At 50.9% G+C, this 21,153-nt stretch overlaps 1 protein-coding gene across 7 annotated transcripts in view; it reads right to left on the bottom strand.

The window, feature by feature from the left end:
• Znf710 (zinc finger protein 710) overlaps positions 1–21,153 on the bottom strand; it is a 69,712-nt gene that overhangs the window by 3,912 nt on the left and 44,647 nt on the right. For 3 of the 7 annotated variants that reach the window (XM_031387095.1, XM_031387093.1, XM_031387094.1), the window contains exons 2-4: positions 6,464–7,952; positions 2,563–2,754; positions 2,157–2,331 (exon numbers count right to left, since the gene is read on the bottom strand). In XM_031387095.1, coding sequence (XP_031242955.1) covers positions 2,157–2,331; positions 2,563–2,754; positions 6,464–7,924 — 1,828 coding nt within the window. In that variant the 5' untranslated portion in view covers positions 7,925–7,952. Of the gene's footprint in view, positions 1–144; positions 243–2,156; positions 2,332–2,562; positions 2,755–6,463; positions 7,953–15,060; positions 15,800–16,112; positions 16,207–18,173; positions 19,325–21,153 lie in introns of those variants that run through there. The other 4 variants (XM_031387091.1, XM_031387097.1, XM_031387090.1 and 1 more) reach the window with 4 other exon arrangements.

The raw sequence follows: 21,153 nt of genomic DNA, 5'->3' as shown, positions 1-21,153 counted from the left end.
CTTCCAAATTGTTGAATCTGAACCAAGCCTAGGTTGTTCTCCGCTCAAAGCCTACTACCGTCCCGTATACCACCACTGCTTATTGCAAGTCAAACTTCATGTCCTCACTTTCTCTCCATTACGTTCATTGCTTCGGGCAAGTACCTCAGGCTGGCCTTGAACTCCGCATAGAATTGAAGACTGTGTTGAACTAGAAGAGGCATACGAGCATCCAGCTGCTCTAGCAGCAGTGCTAAGCATTCCTGGAAATGAGGAAAGAGATTGTTCCCCTCACCCCAGAGAACCAGGTTTGATGGCTCCAGCTGTTTGCAGAAGGGCTAAACTGGCTTGGCCTTTGTTGGTGACTAGCTACAAGGCAAGTCCACTGTAGTAAAGCTCTCACATGGACGCATAGAGAACAGTCCAAAGGGCTTCAAAACCCAAACTCCAGCCTGGCACCTCCGGGATCCAGACACAGCCATCAACATTAACACCATTCTTCAACCGTGCTGCAGAGATGGCTCAGTGCTGAATGCACAGGGCATTCTCCCACAGCCCTAGGAATGACTGCCAGCACCCACAGGGTATCCGTAACTTACTCCAGTTCCACTGGATATGGCAAGCCCGTGGAACATAGACATCCACGGAAGCAAAAAAACCCCACATACACATAAATGTTAAGGGAAAATCTTCAAGTGACTCCCATGGGCAGCCAGTTTGAGACCTCATCCTATAAGGTCTATTCCTCATCCTATAAAGCTATTCAAAGAGAAACTACTGGAAATGCAATCCCTTCACCCACTCCTAGAGACTGCTGGAAGCTGGGGAGGTACATTAGGCAAGGAGGAGAGAGCCTTTGGTAATGAGGATTCCCATTCAGCAGCAGGTGTGGGGCCAAGCTAAACCCACATGTCTACTCTAGACAGCATGTATCAAGGGGCTACATACAGAGTATCCAGATGTGGGCTATAGGCTTCCTGCTTACTTACCAACACAGCCATAGTAAGATGCCTGAAAGACTACCTAGAATAAGCCACAGTGTTACCTCTGCCAGAAACTCTAGGCCATTTACTGGCCAGATGCTCCAAACCCAAGTTCCTAGCCATGTGTAGTGGTTTCGTCTATTCCCCTAGCTGCTGCCAACACACTGAAGACTTAGCTTAGGGAGGACCTTCAGCTGTCTCCTGCCTGTACAATCAATCGGAAGCTACCTCCCCACAATGGGGTGGCCAGCTCTGCTGTGACCAGACAAAAGTGGGGACGTCTCATAACAGTCACCCAGGTGTGTAGCATCCTTAAGATATTTTTCTTTTTTGTTTAGAGTCAGGGACTTATTTAGTCTGGCTTGACCTCAAACTTGTAATCCTGCCTCTGTATCCCAAGTGCTTGCATTACAGGTATGTGGAGCTGCACCCGGCCTCTCTGGAAGTCTCTCCTTCTTGCTGCAGGGTCTCACTGTATAGCCACACTGGCTTTGAATTGTGGTCTTCCTGCCTCGGTTCCTAAATGCTAGAAGTGTGTGCACTGTCCCCATACCCAGAGTTCCTAGATCCTAGGTTCTGTTGTAATTCTTTCTCCTACATTTATTATTTATTTTATGATTCCCTCATAAAACTTGCTGACAGGACTACCTGTCCCTCTCTGACTCTGTAGTTGTATTCTCTCCAGTAGGTACCATGACTGATTGAATGTCTGAGACTCCATGTGCACTCGGAGGTGTGACTTTGTGTCCCCTGGCTTGTCACTTTCCCACTCACTTACTTGCAACTATCACGGTACCTCATCATAATGACAAGAGAGATGGCCCGTCTACGGTTCTCATGTGTTATGATCAAGTTGCCTCATCTCTCTGCCTTGCGGTTTCTGCTATAGGAATAATCCCGAAACCAGCCTCCCTGGGAGGGTCACATGAGTTACACAGCACTCAACGTGTATAAGTTATTGTTTTATTATTGTTTTAGTGAGCCCATGTAAGTCCTTGGAAAAAGACATAAATACCCCCGCCCCCCGTTATTGCCACGATGGCTCTCCAGGTTCCCCCTCTCTCCAGACCTGAGCCCACCTCATTGAAGTTTCGGCCTTGGCCAGCCCCCCTACACCTCTAATTGGAGAGGAGACTCCTGAGTGCGCCATGCTGCTGTCAATCCTGCTCTGTCCACTGCGCACAGCCCACCCACCTTGGCTGTCCAGGCTGATGTCCATGACGCCATGCTTGACCTTCATGTGCCGGCTCAGGTTCCCCTTGAGGTTGAACTTGCTGGAGCAGTATGGGCACTTGAATGGCTTGCTGCCTGCGTGCAGGTGCATATGACCCAGCAGGTTGTACATGCGGTTGAAGGACTTCCCGCACACCTAGAACAGGGAGGTACCAGAGGGCTATAGGGAGCCTGCCACCCCACCCCACACAGCACGCCGTCGTTGACCAGGCCCCTGCAGTCACCGTGCCACAACCTTCACCCCTCTCAATTCCCCAGAAGTACAGCTTCAGCAGCTTCAAGGCTCCAATCCTCACCGGCCCTCCACCCCAACCCCTCCAAGCCCAGGCCAGCACAGGCCAGGCAGGCCATGGGAACTGTCCCATACCTTGCACTTGAACGGCTTCACAGGCGAGTGCACAATCATGTGGGTCTTGAGGGTTTGCTTCTGCACAAAGGTCTTGAAGCAGATGTGGCACTGGTAGGGCCGGACGCTGGTGTGGATCAGCATGTGGCGTTTCATGTTAGCCTGCAGGGTGAACTCCCGGCCACAGACCTCACACTTGAACTCCTTCACGCCCTGTAGGAGCAGAGGGACCACTTAGGGTTGGAGCACTAACAGGTGCAGATCTGGGAAATTCCCCTTTTACCAAACAAAACAAAACAAACTTGTTTTTTGCATGTGTGTGGTGTGTTTGCCATAGCACAGGTGACCATCAGAAAGCAACTTTCAGAACTTGGTCTCTCCTTCCACTATGTGAGCAGCAAACTCAGGTTATTAGGTTTGGTGGCAAGCACCACTGGCTGGTCTACTGTTCCAAGCTACCTTCCAGGATAAGGCAGACAAACTGCCTGCCAAGTTGGTGTGCAAGCAGATCTGATTCAAGGCCAGCACAACTTATCAATAAAAGCCAGAGTTGGATGGAGTGAAATGGCTCAGTGGTTAAGAGCACTCATTGCTCTTCCAGAGGTTCTTAGTTCAGTTCCCACCACTCACATGGTGGTTCACAACCATCTGTAACTCCAGTCCGAGGAGCTCTGCCTCCCTTTCTACCTTCCATGTGTGTGTGTGTGTGCACACATGCACACAAGCAAAACATTTCTACATGTAATAATAAATAAAATGTAAAAGTTGGATATAGGGGCACAAGCAGACAGATCTGAGACCAGCTAGGGACTCTGTCTCAAAAGAGAGGGGAGAGGGAGAGCTGGGAGTCTCTCTCAGCAGTAAAGAGCTTATCTAACAAAGTCATGTCCTGAGTTCAATCACCAACACTCAGAAGAATAAAAACCTTTGTGCACCTGAGGAAAAATAACAGTCAAGTATGCATAAAGTTATGAGTTGCAGCTATGTGGTGGTGGTGGCACATGCTTTTAATCCTGCACTCAGGAGGCAGAGGCAGGCAGATCTCTGTGAGTTCAAGGCCAGCCTCATCTACAGAGAAAGTTCTAGGACAGCCAAGGCTACACAGAGAAAAACAAAATTTTTCTTGAAAAACAACAAAATTGTGAAGTGTGAAACCTTCTATCTTGAAAAACAACAACAAAATTGTGAAGTGTGAAACCTTCTAAAGGTATGGAGCCACCTATAGCTGTTGTCTAGCAGACAGGCCAAGGCCCCTCCCTAAAGAGGCTCAGAGGCTCATTCAATGGGGTGAGGATGGCCCAGGAGTTTTTAGATTTGCTAGACCTCCCAGCTGATTCTTGTCACAGACACTCAGTCCCAGGAGACACCGGCTCCAGAGCAAACTGTTTGGTCAGGACTGTTGCATGACTATGGCTCAGCACTCAGCACAGGAATGGGGAGCTGTGTGCACAGGGGATGCTGGGAGAGAAGGCGGGGTCACAGCTGGGCAGTTGATATTCTCTTGCTGAAGAGTATCTCACCAGGACAGATGCGGTCACAGCTGCTGTCTCAACTACTTAATATATAACATGTCTGCATTATGAGTTTTTGTGTGCGCGCTGTTGACTGAACCCAGGGTATTTATGATGCTTTAACAGACCCCGTGTCTATTCTTTTGCAGCCAGGTGCTCTTTTTGTTATACATCCTCTTTATCCTTGTGACAGGGCAGGCCACATGACCACCAGGGGGCCCTATTCAAGAGTTGTAAGCACAGGTGTGCATGGGGTACAAATTAAGGCACTGACACAGACACCTTTGGGGCCTCTTGGCACTTTAGTATGGTAAGGATCTCGAAGTCTCCAAGTAGAGGAAGATGGCAAATACACAGCTACCCAGCATCCCTCACTCCTACCCTTGCAGACATTAATAATCAATCACACAGTTTTATTGATGAACCCAGGTTCAGTGTCTTAATCTCTCTTAACATTATACATTTAGCAGTCACTACAACTGACAGGTCAGGCCTTGCCAATGGTCCCAGCACTAGCAGAAAAGTTCTGCAGAAGTCTAGGCCGGAGAAAGTTGGGTTCCTGGCCTGGAAGGCTCACTGTAGTGTCTACTGTGACACTATAGGTGTCTCATAGGTCACCACACAGTGGAGGACAATTCACAGCCTTGAAAGGTTAAGTTTGAAGGAATCTGTGGGTCAGCCAACTGCTAGGATGGATAGCTAGGTCTCAGAGGCTCCATTCCACCTTCCTGGGAGGGAGATGGGGATGGGTGAAAGGTAAGGGGAAGGGAACTCATGACCTGGCACCAGGAGCTTCCGAAGAGGAAGATGGATTAAGGCTGGATCTAGCAACCTGGTACACAAGAACACGGCCGCTCAAGGGCCCGTCTTCACAAATTACTTTGCTCAGGTAAACGCTGCCTGCCCCTTGTACATTTTAAGGTATACATATTCATTTTGTGTGCATGTGCTGTAGCTGTGTGGATGTCTGTATAGCAGGTGTAAGCTGGTAAAAGCAGAGGCCGTGAGAGGGCACTGGGTCCCCTGGGTTCCTGGATTCCAGGAAGTTGGCAGCTGCTGTATGTGGAAGCAGAGAACCAGGCCTGGAGTCACTATACTGCTGAGCTGTCTCTCCAGCCCCCTTTCCTTTTTGTGTGCATGTGTGATCATGTGTGTGCAAGTACACATAGCTGCACATGTATGTGTGGAGGCCAGGTCAGCCTCAGGGGTTGCTCCTCAGGAACTGTCCCATGGGAGCCTGGAGCTCACCTGATTAGGCTAGAAACCTCCCAAGGATTCACCTACTTCTCCTGCACTGAGATTATAAACATATGCCAGCATGCCTAGCATCTGACACAGGTTGACCTCAGGTCCTTATGCATCCGTGGCCCCATCTTTTACATTTCCTTATTGTCTGCGTGTGTCTCAAGTGGCAACTAATAGGAATTGGCTCCTTTCACCATGTGGGTCCCGAGGATCAGACTCAGGTTTCTCAGGCCTGGCAGCAAGTGCCTTTACCTGCTGAGTCATCTTGCCAGCTTTCCCCAGCCCCATCTATCCTTCTCCTAATCATATAGATTATATTATTATATTATATAGATCATATATTATATTATACAGTTACATTTTGCTGAAGGGGAATCAAAGATTTTGATAAACTTTTGTGGTCATAGCATCTACCATGGCTCTCTAGGGCCTCAGAAACATTTGAGTCCACAAACATTTCAACATTTCACACAAAAGTCTTTTAAATTCATCCTCCCTCCGTCCCTCCCTCCCTCCCTCCTCTCCCTCCTTCTCTCTCCCTCTCTCTCTTTCTCTCTCTCTCTCCCTTCCTCCCTCTCTCTCCCGCCCTCTGTTCCCTCCCACCCCCTCTCTCTGTGGTACATGCTGTGTACATGTGTGTGGGGGTGCAACTGCCCAGGTGCAAGCACAGCTAGAGACCAGAGGCTGATGCTGGGAACTCTTCTCGATTGTTTCTCCCCCTTATCCCCTGAGCCTTCCGGAACTCACTGTTTTGGCTTTGTCATCTGGCTAGTGAGCCAGCAGGAGCAACCTGTCTCCTCTCCCCACAGGTGGGCTCTGCATGCCCACACACCCAGCTTTTACAGGTGTGCTGGGAACCTGAACTCAGGTCCTCATGTTTGCACAAGGACTTTACACTCCTAACATCTCCCCAGGCCTCAGAACACAAGCACTCGCGTGGCAGCTTATAACCCCTGTAACTCCAATTCCAGGGGATCTGATGCCCTCTTCTGGCCTCCAAGGGAACCAGGCACACACTGCAGTGCATACTCACACACATAAAATAAAAAATACATCTTAAAAAAAAAAGACTTTACCTGTGTACTACACCTAAATAATACATCCGGGGCTTTGGGGTATGTTGGAAAGAAAGTGGCATGGAGGATAGCCATGGCTGGTGGTCTTACCTTGTGGGTGAGGGAATGCTGCTTGAGGTGATGGATCTGGCTGAACTCCATGCCACATTCAGTGCACACGAAGGGCCGCACATTCTGGTGCTTGAGCATGTGGTTTTGTAGCTGGCTGCGGTAGTGGAAGGACTTGTCACACTCGAGGCACTGGTAGAGGGTGGGGCCCTGGTGAGAGGCCAGGTGACGCTTGAGCTGGGTCAGGGTGGAGAAGTCTAGGCCGCATTCGACACAGACATGGCAGCGACCACTCTCGTGCTTCACCTCGTGGGCCTTGAGCTCGCTAGGGTAGGCGAAGCCGCGGCCACAGAAGTGACAGCTGTAGGGCTTCACCTCCGAGTGCAGCAGCATGTGGCGTTTGAGGTGGCTGGTCTGAGTGAAGGCCTTGTGGCACACCTGGCACTTGTGGGGCCGAGTGCCCTGGTGCGTCAGCAGGTGCGTCTGCAGGTGGCTGGGCTGCTTGAAGAGCTTGCTGCAGTGGGGACACGAATGTGGCTTGATGCCGTTGTGGCCCAGGATGTGCGTCACCAGGTTATACTTAGATGTGTAGGACTTCTCGCACATGCGACACTGCCAGCGTTTCTGGCGGTCGCCCGCCTCCACTAGGTAGGAGTCATCAATCTGCACGTTGATGTCCAGCCGGTCCAGCTGTGCCTTCTTGTGGCGCTCCACTGTAGAGCCCGCCGTGTCAGCCTCGAACTCGCTGGACTCCTGCCACACGAAGCCCTGCTCTGGTTTGACGAGTTCAGTCGACGTCATGTTGGGAGGCTCAGGATTGCTCAGGGGGGCCAGGTGGGGTGGCTCAAAACTACATTCAGTGGGTAAAGTCTCTGGTCCAGGTAGTGCCATGCTGGGCTCGGGAAAGCCATCCCGGGCTGGGTCTGGGAAAGGAGGATCGAATGGGGCCATGTCCAGCTCTGGCCTTGGAGTTCTGGGCAAGTGCCGGAGTGTCCGGGGCTTGCGGCTGAAGGCGCTGAGGTCAATCATCTTGACGGCACTGCTCTGCACCAGGGCCTCGCAGCCGCCGCTGGCCACCTCGGCAGGGGCCTCTACAGGGTCCGAGTCTTTGTCATCACCAGGCACAGACACCTCATACACCTCCTGTTCCTCTTCCTCTTCTGCCTTCTCAAACTTGACCTTGGGTACCAGCCTCACAGGGGGCCGTGTCTTCCTCCGCGTGTGCTTCTCAAAGGCTGCCTCTACCTCCAGCACCTCCTCTTCTGGGGGCTCTTCCAGGGTCCGCCCATTACAGGCCAGCTGATAGATGTCGGGCCCTGGTGGTCCCGGCTCCCCCATGGCTGTCCCAGTCAGTTCTGGCCCTAGGTCTGGGTAGAAGGCCTCAGCACTTATGGTTGCTCCAAAGAGCTCATTTTCTGAGACCAGGCCCAGCACAGCAGCCTGAGCCAAGGACAGCACCACCACAGCGTCCGTCTGTGTCCCTGAGTCCATGAAGCCCTCCATCCCGTGGCGTCTGGCTACGAGGGCATTTCTATAAGAGAAAAGGAAGGGTTAATACTGCTAGTCCCATGCTTAGTGGGCACCAGACTTATCAAGGACAAGGGTCCAGATAATTTGGGGATGTGCATGGCCCTGATGTCATGGCCCCTGCCTTAAGAACAAGATATGCTTGTAATATGGGGAGCAATGACCACCTCTGTGTATCTAGCCATCACCTCCATCTCTCTGAGAGGCTCTGAGTGAGCTTCACCTACCCCCCCACCCCCCCCACCCCGTTTGCCCAAGGAAGGAGGGTTGATTTCATCTGTAATTCTTTTTCTTTGAGACAGGGTCTCACTATGTAGTTGTAGCTGGTCTAGAACTCATTATCCTCTTGCCTACACCTCCCCCAAGCCCCCATGCTCCACATTCATCTGCCCAGTGATTCGTGTACAGGTGTATGGTAAGTGCACAAATGGCCATGTGCAAGCCTGTGTGGAGGTCAAGGGTGGGATTTTTTTTTTTTTTTTAAAGATATGGTCTCTAAGTGAATCTGGATTCTCCTGACTCTGCCTTCCAGCTCTGGGGTTAGAGGTTTGTCTGCCTGGACCACCCTCAGGTTTGTGCAGCAAGCACTTTACCCACAGGGCTACCTCCCTAATCCATGCCCAGTGGGTTCTTAAACTGGGTCTCACAAGGGTCTTCATGGTACCCTCAGAAATCTGTTTCAAAATGCGCTAATAAGACTCTACTCTTCTTTTTAAAAACAAAACAAAACAGGATCTCAATATGTAGCAGAGGCTAGCCTGGAATTTGCTATCTTTACAGCCTTAGCTCCCTGAATGCTGCAATTACAGTTAGTTATGTGCCTCCACACCCCGTGATTTATGAATGAAGTTGAATAGCCTTTTATTTTCTCTTTTGCAGAGCTGGGGATTGGACCCAGGGCTTTGAGCATGCTAGGCAAGCACTCTTCCACTGAGCTATAGCCCCAGCCCTTCTGTTTTAAAAATTAATTACTCTGTTATTTTAAGAACTGATTAAAAAAAAAACCCACCTACTCAAAATATAATCTGCCACATTTCTAACACGCCAAAAGTCCCACTGGCGGTGCTGCCAGAGTAATTAATTTTGCACAGACCCTGGGAATGCACTGTGAGGTGTTAAACAATTGTTACCATCAGTGATAGTGTGGCTGCATGAATGGGGATTTAAAAATATATATACAGAATAGAAACAATACAACATGCAAAAATAAATTAGGCTCTGAGATTGGCTTCAAACATGGGCTGTCAGTCAGCCCTGATACTAAACTATCTATCTATCGCACAAGCCATTGTTTTCTCTAATTAACTAAATGCCACATGCACATATATTCAAATATACTGATAAAAAGATAGCTTTAGCCGACACTGGAGCTATGGCTTGTGAGACCACCGTCTGATGTGTTAAAAACTGGATCCCAGGCTCCTGGTTGTACTCTCTGATCTAACAGGTTCATGTAATCAATACCACTGGATCCCCCTCCAGTTGTAGAACCAGCAAAGGTGTTCTCCTTTCCCTTGGCTTCACAAGCACTTCGAGCCCCAGCTTTGAACAAGATGCCTTCCTCAGCATGGCTTGGGTGCTCTGCCGCCAGCTTCCTGTGCCGGTGCCAGCTTCCCCAGGACTACAGCACACCAATGGCATGCCTGTGCTGTGCTGTGGGTGCCTCCTCCTGGGCTTCAGATATTCACGTCCCCACGCCCTGCCCTGGCTCAGTTCCTGACACACTCCAGAAAGAGGAAGGACACTTGTGGGGTGGCTCCGGCCTGCCTTATTCCTAGGGCCAGCATCCGGCACATGGCCAGTGGACAGCCCTTCCTCAGGAAATCAGTCCAGGCCTGGTGCTGCCCTCCCCCCAGCAGTCAGTGGAGCTTCCTCTTCCTGAGGCTGGCTAAAAATACCCCAGACAGGAATCCGGCCTCCTTGCAACAGACATGAAAGATTAAACTATTAAGCTGAGAGCAGGGTTCTGGTGAAGGGGTCACACAGGAGTCCTGCCCGGAGCTTCAGGATCCATCTGCAACTGTCCAGGGGGGCTAAATTCACTTCTGGCCACCCTTGTCGCCATGCTGGCTTCACTTGACTAGGATCCCCTATTTCAGTCCCTTGTAATTGGTTACAAAAAGGTCACTTCTGTGCCTCAGTTTCTCCATCTGAACAAGGAATGAAAGTACAGAAGGAAGGCATGGGATTCCCCAAGAACACGCTGTAGGAGGACAAGGATCTTAGTTAATTACAAAGCCCTGAGTGAGAGCAAAGATAGACAGCTTTATCATCCTGGATTCCCCAGAAAGAAGACAGTCATCTCAGGGCTGCAAAACTTTTTATCCTTGGGGCCCAAATTCAGCAAAGCTTTGATGATGGCAAAGATAGCTGTCAAGAACTAAGAACTCATTATATATATATATTATATATATATTATTATTTATATATATAATATATATATAAATCCCAGCTGGGTAGAAGGTGAGCAAGACAGGGACTCTGTCCCCATGGAGCCTACAGTAGGAGACTTGCTGGCTCCTTCACAGCTATGTCCAGTGCCCACTAGCCAGAGGCAGCTTTCCTAAATAAGCTGGAGAATGTCACTGCCTGCCATACCAGCCAGTCCCAGACACAGCACAGGCAGCAAGCAGCTCAGTCGCTTTGAGCAAACAATACACTCAGCAAATTTTTTAGACTTCCCACAAGGCAGAACCCATGGGGGGCGGGGGTGGTGGCGGCCAATCATGGCAGAGCTTGTGCTTAGAACTTGGCACTGGGAGCCGGGTATGATAGCACACTGTAGTCCCAGCGCTTAGAAGGTGGACTAAGTTCAGGAGTTCAAAGTCATCTTCAGCGACATAGTGAGTTTTGAGCAGACAAAACAAACAAACAAAAAAGAGTTAACAGTAACAAGAATTTGGGTTGAGTGCTGAGGTCAGCGCTAAGCCTGTCATGTCCCACCGAGTCTCAAAGCTCAGTTTCTTCATCTCACTCCTATGGAGGCTTGCTGACTTGAAACAGACACAAGATGAGACGGAGTGGCTTTCCTCAGAAGTCCAGTTGCTACACCCCCCACCCTCCCACAACCCCAAGAGAATGGTGCACAGGGCCTACTTCACACGCAGACAAGAGTGTGACCACCGATCACTGGCCAACCCTGCTTGAGGGAGGAACATGAGTGTGGGTCTGCTACCCAACTACAAGAGAAGTCCTTGTAGTTGTCCTCAATTAACCATGCAAACTGGGGCCCCTCCAGCAAGAAGCCACTCCTTCGTGTCACATGTACAGGATGCAAACCACGTCTCACCCAGGCTATCTGGGCCTAGTCATCCCCTAGGAACAGGTGGTTTTGTCTGTTGTCTGTTCTGGCTGTCAAAGGAAGCTCACACAGAGTCAGTACTCTTTGAGGGCCAAGGGTGGGGGTCTAAGAGCTGTCAATCATGAGCCACAGACCTGGCTCATGACTCGGGGCTCCAGGCCCCATTTAACCCCAAAGCAACCTGACTCCACAGCCAAGGAATGGTGTCTAAGCCCCAGTGACAGGGGTTCTTAATGAGCAGGGCAGAGCTGGGTCACACCAAGCATCACTAGCACCCAGAGGGACAACAGTTCCAAGGCTGCCAAATCCGGAGGCAACATCATAGCATAGGGCAGGAGCTGCCCAAGGCTACCTGGGGCCAGCAGAAGCCTGCAGCCTGCAGCTCAGGGGCTGAGCTCTATGTTTTTGTGGTCTGGTCTCTCGGGGTCACCATGTAGACTGTGCACACATGAGTATGCATTGTGTCTGCCCAAGTGTGTGTTATGTGTATGCAGAAAGGGCTGTTGACAGAGAGGAGAGAAGGGCAGATTCTAAGTGACTTGCCACTCTGCCTGTTGGTCTGATGTTTAGACATAAGTATGGGGGAGGTGGTCTCTAGTCCAGTGTCCTTTTCATCCTCTTCCACCAGCCTTTTGGCTTAGTTGTCCCCAAGTCCCCTGACTCCTTCTCATAGGCCCTTCTGTTTGATGCCCTGACCCAGACTGCTCAAGGCAGAAGAGTCCACAGAGGACTGCATCACTGTGGCATGGGGATGCTGCAGGCCCCCAGGGGCCCCTATGGCACCTGCCTTCTCAAGGCAAGGCCTTCCTTTATCACTTGTGCTGGAGACTCAACCAAAGCTTGTGACGGTGTCCAAGAGAAAAAAAAAAAAAAAAGCTTGAAGGGCCCTGTGTTCTTCCAAACTGTGTGGCGAATGATGGGGGCATCCATTAGTGTGGTACCTCTGGAAAGCTCCTCCCACTTCTCATCTGGCCTCTCCTCTCCCCAGGGTGTGGAGAAAGTAAATGTTAAAGGCATGGATAAAGAGTAGTTGCCAGAGTGCAGTAATGCAGGGAGTGGGCTAAGGGAAAGAAGAAAAGGAGAGGGAGGAGGGAGGGAGGAAGGAGGAGGGGAGGGAGGAGGGGGTAGAAGAGGAGTGAGATCGAGGGGGAGGGAGAAAAAGAGAAAGAGGCTGTGGAGGACAAGAAACAAAGGCCCAGAGGGGGAGGGGACCCAGAGAGACACAGAAGCCCAGGGCTGCCCTATTTCCCAGGGCTCAGCATCACCTCTGGGCCAGAGGGTCAGGCCTGATCCTGGGGAGGGAGCAAAGTCTCCCCTTTGAGACCCAGCAGCAGGCTTCTCCACCCCAAAAAGGGCCCCAGGCTTCTCACTGTCACTCCAAAAAATGCTTTTGTCTCCGTTCTACAGCTCCTCTGAGGACTGATACAAACTCAGGGACCATGGGCAAGTCACCTGATACCTTGGGGGGTCTCACTGACCCCATCTATAAAACAGACAAGAAGGCCTACTTGGAATCTCAGGGTTATGAAAACCTACAGCCCACATCCTACCTGCCTGCCACACAGGGTCCCCTCATTACAGAGCCTCCCCTTATTACACAGGGCTCTAGCAGTTCCTATCTTCCAACGGAGACCCCCCCTCATACCCGTGCTTAAGGGAAAGGAGGAGGAAGTTTCCCATGCCTTTAATCCCAGCACTGAGTTCAAGGCCAGCCTGGTCACATAGTGAGTTACAAAAAATAAAAAAAGTCAGGGGTGTTCGTTCTGCAGGCCTCTTATGCCCACTAACTACAACTGACTTAATCTGGTGATTATTTCCTGAGGGCCCAAGAGGACTCAGCTCCCAGTGCTACCTGAGCAGTAACCAGGGCTGATACTGGGAGGCCCAGTTTGCCCTTGGGCTCCTTTTTCTTGGCCATGAATCATGAGGCTACTCAGGCTTTGGGCTCCACTTCTCCAGTGGAACCAACTGAACTGACACTCATTTACCAAGCGCCTCCCAGCTGCTGCTAGTGTAGATAGCAGGTGGAGCCTGAGATCTGTGAGGGCAGGAGGGATGGCCTCTTGTGGGAGGGATAGGCTCTCAGGGAACAAGAGGGAGGAGTTAGGGTTTAGCACTCAGACCTCCAGAACATGTGGCCTGGTATCAGCTGTGATACTGGGAGGAGGGGTAGGCCCCAGGGTGGAGCAGTCTAGGTAGCCAGAAAGGGAAGCAAGTTCCTGGCACTCCTGGGAATTCACCTGGTAGCAAACCTCCCTCTTGGCTTCCTCCTGTTGTTCACACAGTAGACTCAAAGGTAAAGCGCTCATATCTGTCCTCAGAGAAGAGGAAGTGAAAGCCCAAAGCTTGTGCAAACCTTCGGTTCCTTGCCACAGTCTTGTTTCTGTCAGCCACGGGCCACCCACAGCATGGAGGCCCAGCGGAAATATAGCTGTAGTCTCTCCTCCTCAGCTTCCCCTTTCCAGATGTCCAACTCCACACATTAGATGGGAGCTGGGCCACAGAGCACACAAAGGTCTGATATATATCAGTTCCTGCTCTGTTTGGACAATGTCTTACTGAGACTGGTCTAGAACTGTGGACTCAAGGGATCATCTCGCCTCATCCTCCTGAGCACAAACCACTCACCGCTCAGACCTCCCTCGACAACCATCGAATCCTACTCACTCAGCCCTCCCAAGTGCTAGGATTACAGGTTTGCACCACAACCACCACCAGCAGCAGCAGCTGCTCCTCCTCCTCCTCCTCCTCAACTACCTCCTTTTACATAAGGCCACTGAAGCCACAAAGGGAGGAGCCACGGGTAGAAAAGCAAGGCTGAACTGCAGGTCTCCCCAGCCCAGATGCTTCAGCCTGCTGTCCAAGTCTGTTCTTAGTTTTCCTGCTGGCCCTCAGCCCCTCTCACGCTTGATGGTTAGTGACTAGGGCCTTTGCCCATGCTAACTTCTCTGTCAGGAAGAAGTGTTCATTACCCAGGCATCAAGAATAAATGAATAGGGGCTGGAGGTGGCTCAGTGGGTAACAGCAGCAGCTGCTCTTCCAACAGACCTTGATTCCCAACACCTGCAAGATGGCTTGCAACTGTCTGTAACTCAGTTCTAGGGGATCCGATGCTGCCTTCTAGCCTCCAGGCACCAGGCACACACATTTAAAAAAAAATGAATGAATGAATGAACGAATGATACTCCACATCTGCAAACCTGGCTCCCAGAAGTTGGAGGGCAGCCCCTGGGTTCTGGGTTCGAGGTCTACAGAATGAGTTCTAGGACAGCCAAGGCTACACAGAGAAACCCTGTCTCGAAAAAAACTAAAAAACAAACAAACAAACAAACAACAAAAAAACCAACAACCTAAAACTCCTCTTCCTTCTTGGACTTCATCATAATTTTTAAAGACTTGTTATTGATCTATTTATCAGGACGATAACTGGCCTAGTTAGATCCCAGTTAGACAACACTTTCCAGGGGTGGACACATGGCCCATTTGCTCACCCCAGCACCCCAGCCGCACTTTGTGAGAACAGAGGCTAAAGGAAGAAGAGGCTGCTGCTCAGAAAGGAAGAAGAACACAACTCGGAAAGCTGCCACGTAGACCACCCCAGCCTGGCCTCCCTTTCCCTGAGTGGTAGGACCAGTTCCTCTTCCCAAGGGGAGGTACAGCCAGCCTCCTGTATTTGGAAGGCCTCATCAGTCGGTCCTTCTTTCTAGAAGCAAAAAAGCACATATATGGTCTCCCCAACAAGGATGCTGTCTGTGCTGGACCCTAAGACCCCCAGCTTAATGTAATATGTATAAACAAAAGTTTGGCTCACAAGTGCAAGGGGCGAAGAAAAGAACCACAGATGACTCTGGCTGGCTTTGAACTTTGTCGGGCCCTTCGATGATGAGTACAAGTGAGCACTTCTCTGGGAGTGAAGGAACAGCATTTCCAACCTACAGATTCAGAATCTAAGGCAGTCCCTGTGGGCAGGGTGAAGCAGGCTCCCAAGGGTCTCTCCACTCAAGTCTGGACAGGACAGATCTCACATTTCCCCTCCTTTGCCAGCCCATCAAGACCAAGGGACCTCTCATGGCTCCCCTTTCTCTTCATCTAGCCTCCTGTCCGGCCCCTCCTCAGCAGAGTCCTCTGCCTTCTCCATCCAGTCTTCCTCTCCCTCCATTCCTCCCTCTTCTGTTTCCATGGCAACCCCATCCTCCGCTCTGCTCTGCCACTCGGTCTTGCGTTCCCATCTCATCTCTTTCTCCTCTTTCATCTCTCCCGCCATCGCAGGGTAGAGTCCAGCTCTCTCCCCCATGTCCGTTGCTTCTGGCCTCCTGCTCCCATTTGCTCTCCTTTTATCTCCCCCAATGTTCCCCTGTCATCTCAGAGTGACTTCTATCTCTTGCTTAAAAATAAAAAAAAGAAAAAGAAACTCTAGTTCATTTGGCTCTTCCAGTTCCGTCCCAGCCACCTTTTCCTTGAGCTGAAGGGTCAAGGACCCAGGACTGCAAGGAGGAAGGGAGCCTCCAAGGGAACTTCTGCCTCCCTTGAGGATTCTCCTTTGATTTCAGCAGTGTAAAGAAGAAAGCACAGTTGGGGGTGGGGCTTGCTGGGAGATGCCCCCTTGAGTAGCCTGAAGTACCCTCGAGACAGAGCAAGGCCCAGAATTGCCCACGATGCTGCCCAAGGTAGGAATTCACTGTTTTTAGGGAAGCCCCAGCCGAACCGTATGACAGCCCAGAGGCCTCTGTCCTAGGTCCACCCTGCCTTAAGAACTGGGTCCTCGATGGTCTCAGCTCTCTTCCCTACAAATAAGTGACAGAAATCATCAATTCTTCAAGCTTTACTTTTTTTAGGGATGTGGCCTAGTAGTGGGACACTTGCCTGGCATGCAGGATGTCTTGGGTTCTTTTCCTGAGGGATGGCAGGGTTGAGGACCTTCTTCCCAGTATCCTTCCAGCTCCCACAGACTGAGATCCTAGGAGGGGCCAGGCAGGGACATGGACATTTGTGTTTTTCTTTTACAGACAGACAAACTGAGGGCAGAGGCTGCTGTTTGAGTTCGTGCAGACAGGCTTGAGCCTATTAACTATGCTCTTCCTCATAGACCCCACTTTTCCCTGCACTTCATGACACAGCAGCCCCAGCCCAGCCTCCTCCAGGACACTGCACTGCTGTGTTTAATCTGCAGTGACCAGAAACAAGTCCAGGAACGGATTTACCACAGAAAAGAAAGCAAGCCGATTATGTCGCTGGCCCCAGGGTCTCAAAGCAACTCGGTATAGCTAGGTCGGTAGAAATAGTTTCAAGTCTCCTGGTGACGTGGAGTAGGATGAAGGGGCCCAAAGGCTATGAGAGACCTGGCAGCAGCTAAGAAACACTGTGTAGCAAGGAGGTGGTGGGGACCTTTCAGCCTCTGGGTCCTGGGCTCCCAAGGCCCAGAAGGGTCCTTTTCTGTCTGTCCTGCCAGTGTAGTTAACAAGGTTCTTTCCAGGATGCAGCAAGTGATAGGGGCCCAGAGAAGTCAGGGGAGGAGTTCTGGGAGGAGCCTGGAAGGCCAGGGCCTCCCTCTGAAGATGAACAGGAGGTGAGCTGTGCATCCTCTGGCAGGAGGTTCAAGCTCCTGCGGGTGATTCCTTCCTTGTCTGTAACCAGGACAGTGCCAGGGAAGGAAGCTACCACGGACTGAGGCCAGACGTTTAGCTTCTGAGATCATGGATGTAGAGAATGGCACCTTGCTAACAAAACCCCATCTACAAGCGGGCATTATGGCACACACCTATCATCCCAGCACTCTGGAAGTTGGAGCGAGAGGACTGCTGCAAGCTCAAGGCTAGCCTGGGCTACGGATTTCAGGCCAGCCAGGACTCTGCAACAAGACCTGCTCTCCAAAAAATAAAAGTCAGGACAGGAAAAGCAAAAAGAGAAGCAAGAGCTGGGCAGAGCTGTGAGCCCGTCTCACAGGAGGGAAGGAGGCAGAGAGGAGCTGAGCAACCTGGCTGAGGACCATGGGTTAAGTGGTGGCCAGGTCTAACCTCATGCCTATGCTTTTAAATGAAAGCAGTGGCCGGGCGGTGGTGGCGCTGGCCTTTAATCCCAGCACTTGGGAGGCAGAGGCAGGTGGATTTCTGAGTTCGAAGTCAGCCTGGTCTACAGAGTGAGTTCCAGGACAGCCAGGGCTACACAGAGAAACCCTGTCTGGGGGGGTGGGGGGGGGAGAGAAAGAAAAAAAAAAAAGAAAAAGAAAGCAGTGAGAGAATGCAGTTGAGACTTGTGTGTGGGGAAGACTCAGGGATGGGAGCCACTGCTTTCAGCCAGGCCTATGTCATTATCTATGCTAAGGGCCACACAGGTGCCTGGCAGGTCACAAACACCTTCAATAGCAGGGACCCCACAGCTTCATAGAGGCAAGATTAAAAGCCACAAAAACTGAAGTGCAAAATATCAGACAGAGATGAGAGAATGGGATACCACCAGGTAACCCCCCCCCCTCACCATTTAGGGGATTAGGAATGGTTTTCCTTGTGAACCAGCTCTATGGGAGACAACAGACCTAAGCTGCAGAATTGGACGGAAGTTACCTCTTCCTGCCATGCTGGCTTGTGTGGGCCTCATCACCCGACCTATAGCATAGGACATGATATGTATTTTCTAGGGTAGCCAGGAGGTGGAACTGAAGCCCACTGGATAAAGGAGACTGATGTGGGGTGCACCATGGGAAGGTGGGTGGGGAGGCTTGGTGACGGGTGATTAGAAAGCCATCACTAAGATAGATGCAGCTGGCACAAGGGCTGTCACAGGCTGGAGGCACATGGTGGAGAGAAAAAAGGAAAGGGTATAGAATAGCTGCTGACGGAGAAGCTCTGAGGTTGAAGGGCAGGCGAGGAGTGTGGCCTGGCCTGGAGCCCTCCCCTCCCTCTTCTCCAGTAAGCCTGCGTGACTCACCCCGGGGCCTCCATCCTTGTACATCCCCTGACGGTGCTGCTTCTCCAAGCCAAGCCAGCACTGGAATCAACATTTATTTTGCAGTCACCCACACACCCGAGTCAGGTCTGGATTTATGCCAGGAGAAGTGTAATTTAGGTCTGCAGGGGGAGGGACAGCTGGAGTACACACAAGCAGAAGTCAGGCACACACACACCGGCCACACAGTGGGCCTAGTGCACTTCCATACAGGGAAATGAGCGGAAGCCCTGAGCGTGAAGTGGAAGGTCACAAGTCCATGTACTCTGCCCTCAGCCTCACAGTATGCAGAGGGACATGAATGCTGGGGTCAAGTAATGGGGACAATGTGCACTGCAGGCTGCAGAAAAGTAAGCAGGGAACTTGTAAAAGACAGAGGTCAGAAGCAGGCAAGGAGCAGGAGATGGTCTTGCAGTAGGTTCCTGGAGAAAGGCTGGCTAATGGATGTGTGTGAGATACCCAGAGGGGAACTGGGCATTTCTTCTTCTATCTGGATCATAAAGGGTGTGGCACTTATTTGGGGAAGGATAGTGTAGGTAGGTGGTGGGTCTTACTGTGTGCGCCCAAATGCTGACATTGCAAGGTATGGGTGTAGCCTAAACAACAAATGACTTTGCTGTCTACGATCTTCTATCAAGAGAAAGCCTGGCCTTCCGTGGTGGTGGGAAGGTTTCCTCCTGGCCTTCCTTGCTGTGGAATCTGGGGGCCCTTGGGGCAGCCTGAGGGCTGAGTTAGCTCAGCTTCCAGTACATGGAAAGGGTTTACTGGGGAGATAGTTCAATCTATCAAGTGCTTGCTGTGCAAGCATAAGGACCTGAGTTTGGATCTCCAGAACTCATGTAAAGAGCCAGGCATAGCCGTGGGCACCTGCAACCTGCTGGGAAAGCAGGGTTAGGACGACCCCTGGGGCTTGCTGGCCACCTAGTCTAGCCAAATGAGGGAATTGTAGGTTCAATGAGAGACCTTGTCTCAAAAAATAAGGTGGAAGAGTGATTGAGGAGACTCCCAATACAACCTGTGGCCTACACACATACATGCACACATGCACGCGCGCGCGCGCGCGCGCGCGCACACACACACACACACACACACACACAAAACCACCTCACAACAGAAAGTCAGGCAGAGTAAGGAATGAACATATCTATTCACCTGAGCACAGTGCTCCATACTTTACAAATCCCTTCCCAGGCCCGACACCATTGGATTCTCCCTTCCAGGGGCCCACACTGGCCCGGCACAGACTGCACATGCCCCAGTGCCAGTGCTGGTGGCAGCAGACTGGCCAGTCGCCCTAAGGAACACAGTGCCTGCCTGGGCACTCTAACTGCGTTATTTCACTCAATCCTGACTGGTCTGTGGTTGGCATTCATAATCACAAGTGGGGAGGCAGAGGCACAGGGAGGTTCAGAATAGTTTCCAAGCACTGCTTCTCAGAGCCTTGTCTCCTGTGTCATCCCGGATTTCAAGGACGTGAGCCGCTGTTAGGAACCTGCACAGCCACTTGTGCTGTTGGCTGTGTGTCATAGTACCTTCACAGGAGGGCCCAAGGAACAATGGACTGGAAACATTCGGAGGGTTGGTGAGACTGCTCAGCAGATAAGGGTGCTGGTCAACAAGCCTGCTGACCTGATCCATTCCTCGAACCCACATGGCAGAAGGAGAGAACTGACCTCTGCAAGTTGTCCTTTGATTTACATACACACACACACACACACACACACACACACACACACACACACACACACACCCTTATTTAAGTTGGCTTTATCCTCCTTCTCCCAAGGCTCAGGAGGGTGCACTGTAGGGTGTAAGAGCTGGGAGGAGCTTGGGGAGCACTGTAGGATGTAAGAGCTAGGAGAAGTGCTGTGAGACACTGTCCCCTGGACATGACACAGCCATTGCATTCCTGAACTCATGAACCCAGGGCAGCAATGGTCACCTGCACACAGTTAAGCCCACAGGATTAGGCCCATTTCAGCAGGCAGCACTGATTCAAGGCACAAACCAAAACCAAAACCCAAGAAAACCCAAGCAAAGGACATGAAGCCAGGAGGCGAGGAGTATAGGGGATGTCTGGGGGAGAGTTAGGAATTAATATGACCAAGATGTGTGCAAAAAAATTGTAAAGAATTTTTTTTTTCGAGACAGGGTTTCTCTGTGTAGCCCTGGCTGTCATGGAACTCACTCTGTAGACCAGGCTGGCCTCGAACTCAGAAATCTGCCTGCTTCTGCCTCCCAAGTGCTGGGATTAAAGGCGTGTGCCACCACCGCCCCGCCAAGAATTTTTTAAAACTATAAAGAAAAAGATATTCTTTTCAAGTTTGCCTTATTTTAAAAAATTGTTTTGAAGGTTAATGGAGGATGGTGGGCATGGGGACCTACCTGTACTCTTAAAACTCAGGGAGTTGGTTCAGGATGGCCATTAATATGGGGCCAGCCTGGCCTACTGAGACTCTTAAAATAACAAACAAAACAAAACAAAACAAAAACAAAAAAACTGTGGTACACCTCTGTGATCCCAGAACTCTGGAGGTAGAGAATCTCTGTGAGTTCAAGGCCGGCCTGGTCTACATATTGAGTTCCAGGCTAGCTGAGACTAGTAAAACCCTGTCTCAAACAAACAAACAAGCAAACAACCTCCACAATCAAATCAAATAACAGCAATTAAAATAAAAATAAAGGTAGAAGCTTAAGGTCCCTTTCAGCTACACAGCAAGTACACTACTAGTAGGATGTATCTGAAGCCCTGAGGAGGAAGAGGAAGGAGGAGACAATGAGGGCGAGGAAAAACATTCTGCTGGCAGGTGTGTGTTTCATACTTAGGCCTAGATGGTTGCATCTGCGCTGAACGCAGGTGAACTTTTTTCGTTGTCATTATCCCCTAAACAGCACAGCATACCAGCAACTCATACAGCAATTGCATTGTGTTAGGTATTATTATAAGTCATCTAGAGATGCC

The sequence above is a fragment of the Mastomys coucha genome, unplaced genomic scaffold (genome assembly GCF_008632895.1).
Source record: "Mastomys coucha isolate ucsf_1 unplaced genomic scaffold, UCSF_Mcou_1 pScaffold21, whole genome shotgun sequence".
NCBI lineage: Eukaryota > Metazoa > Chordata > Mammalia > Rodentia > Muridae > Mastomys > Mastomys coucha.
Note: the sequence above shows the minus strand (reverse complement) of the source record. Positions and strands in the feature narration are given on the sequence as shown.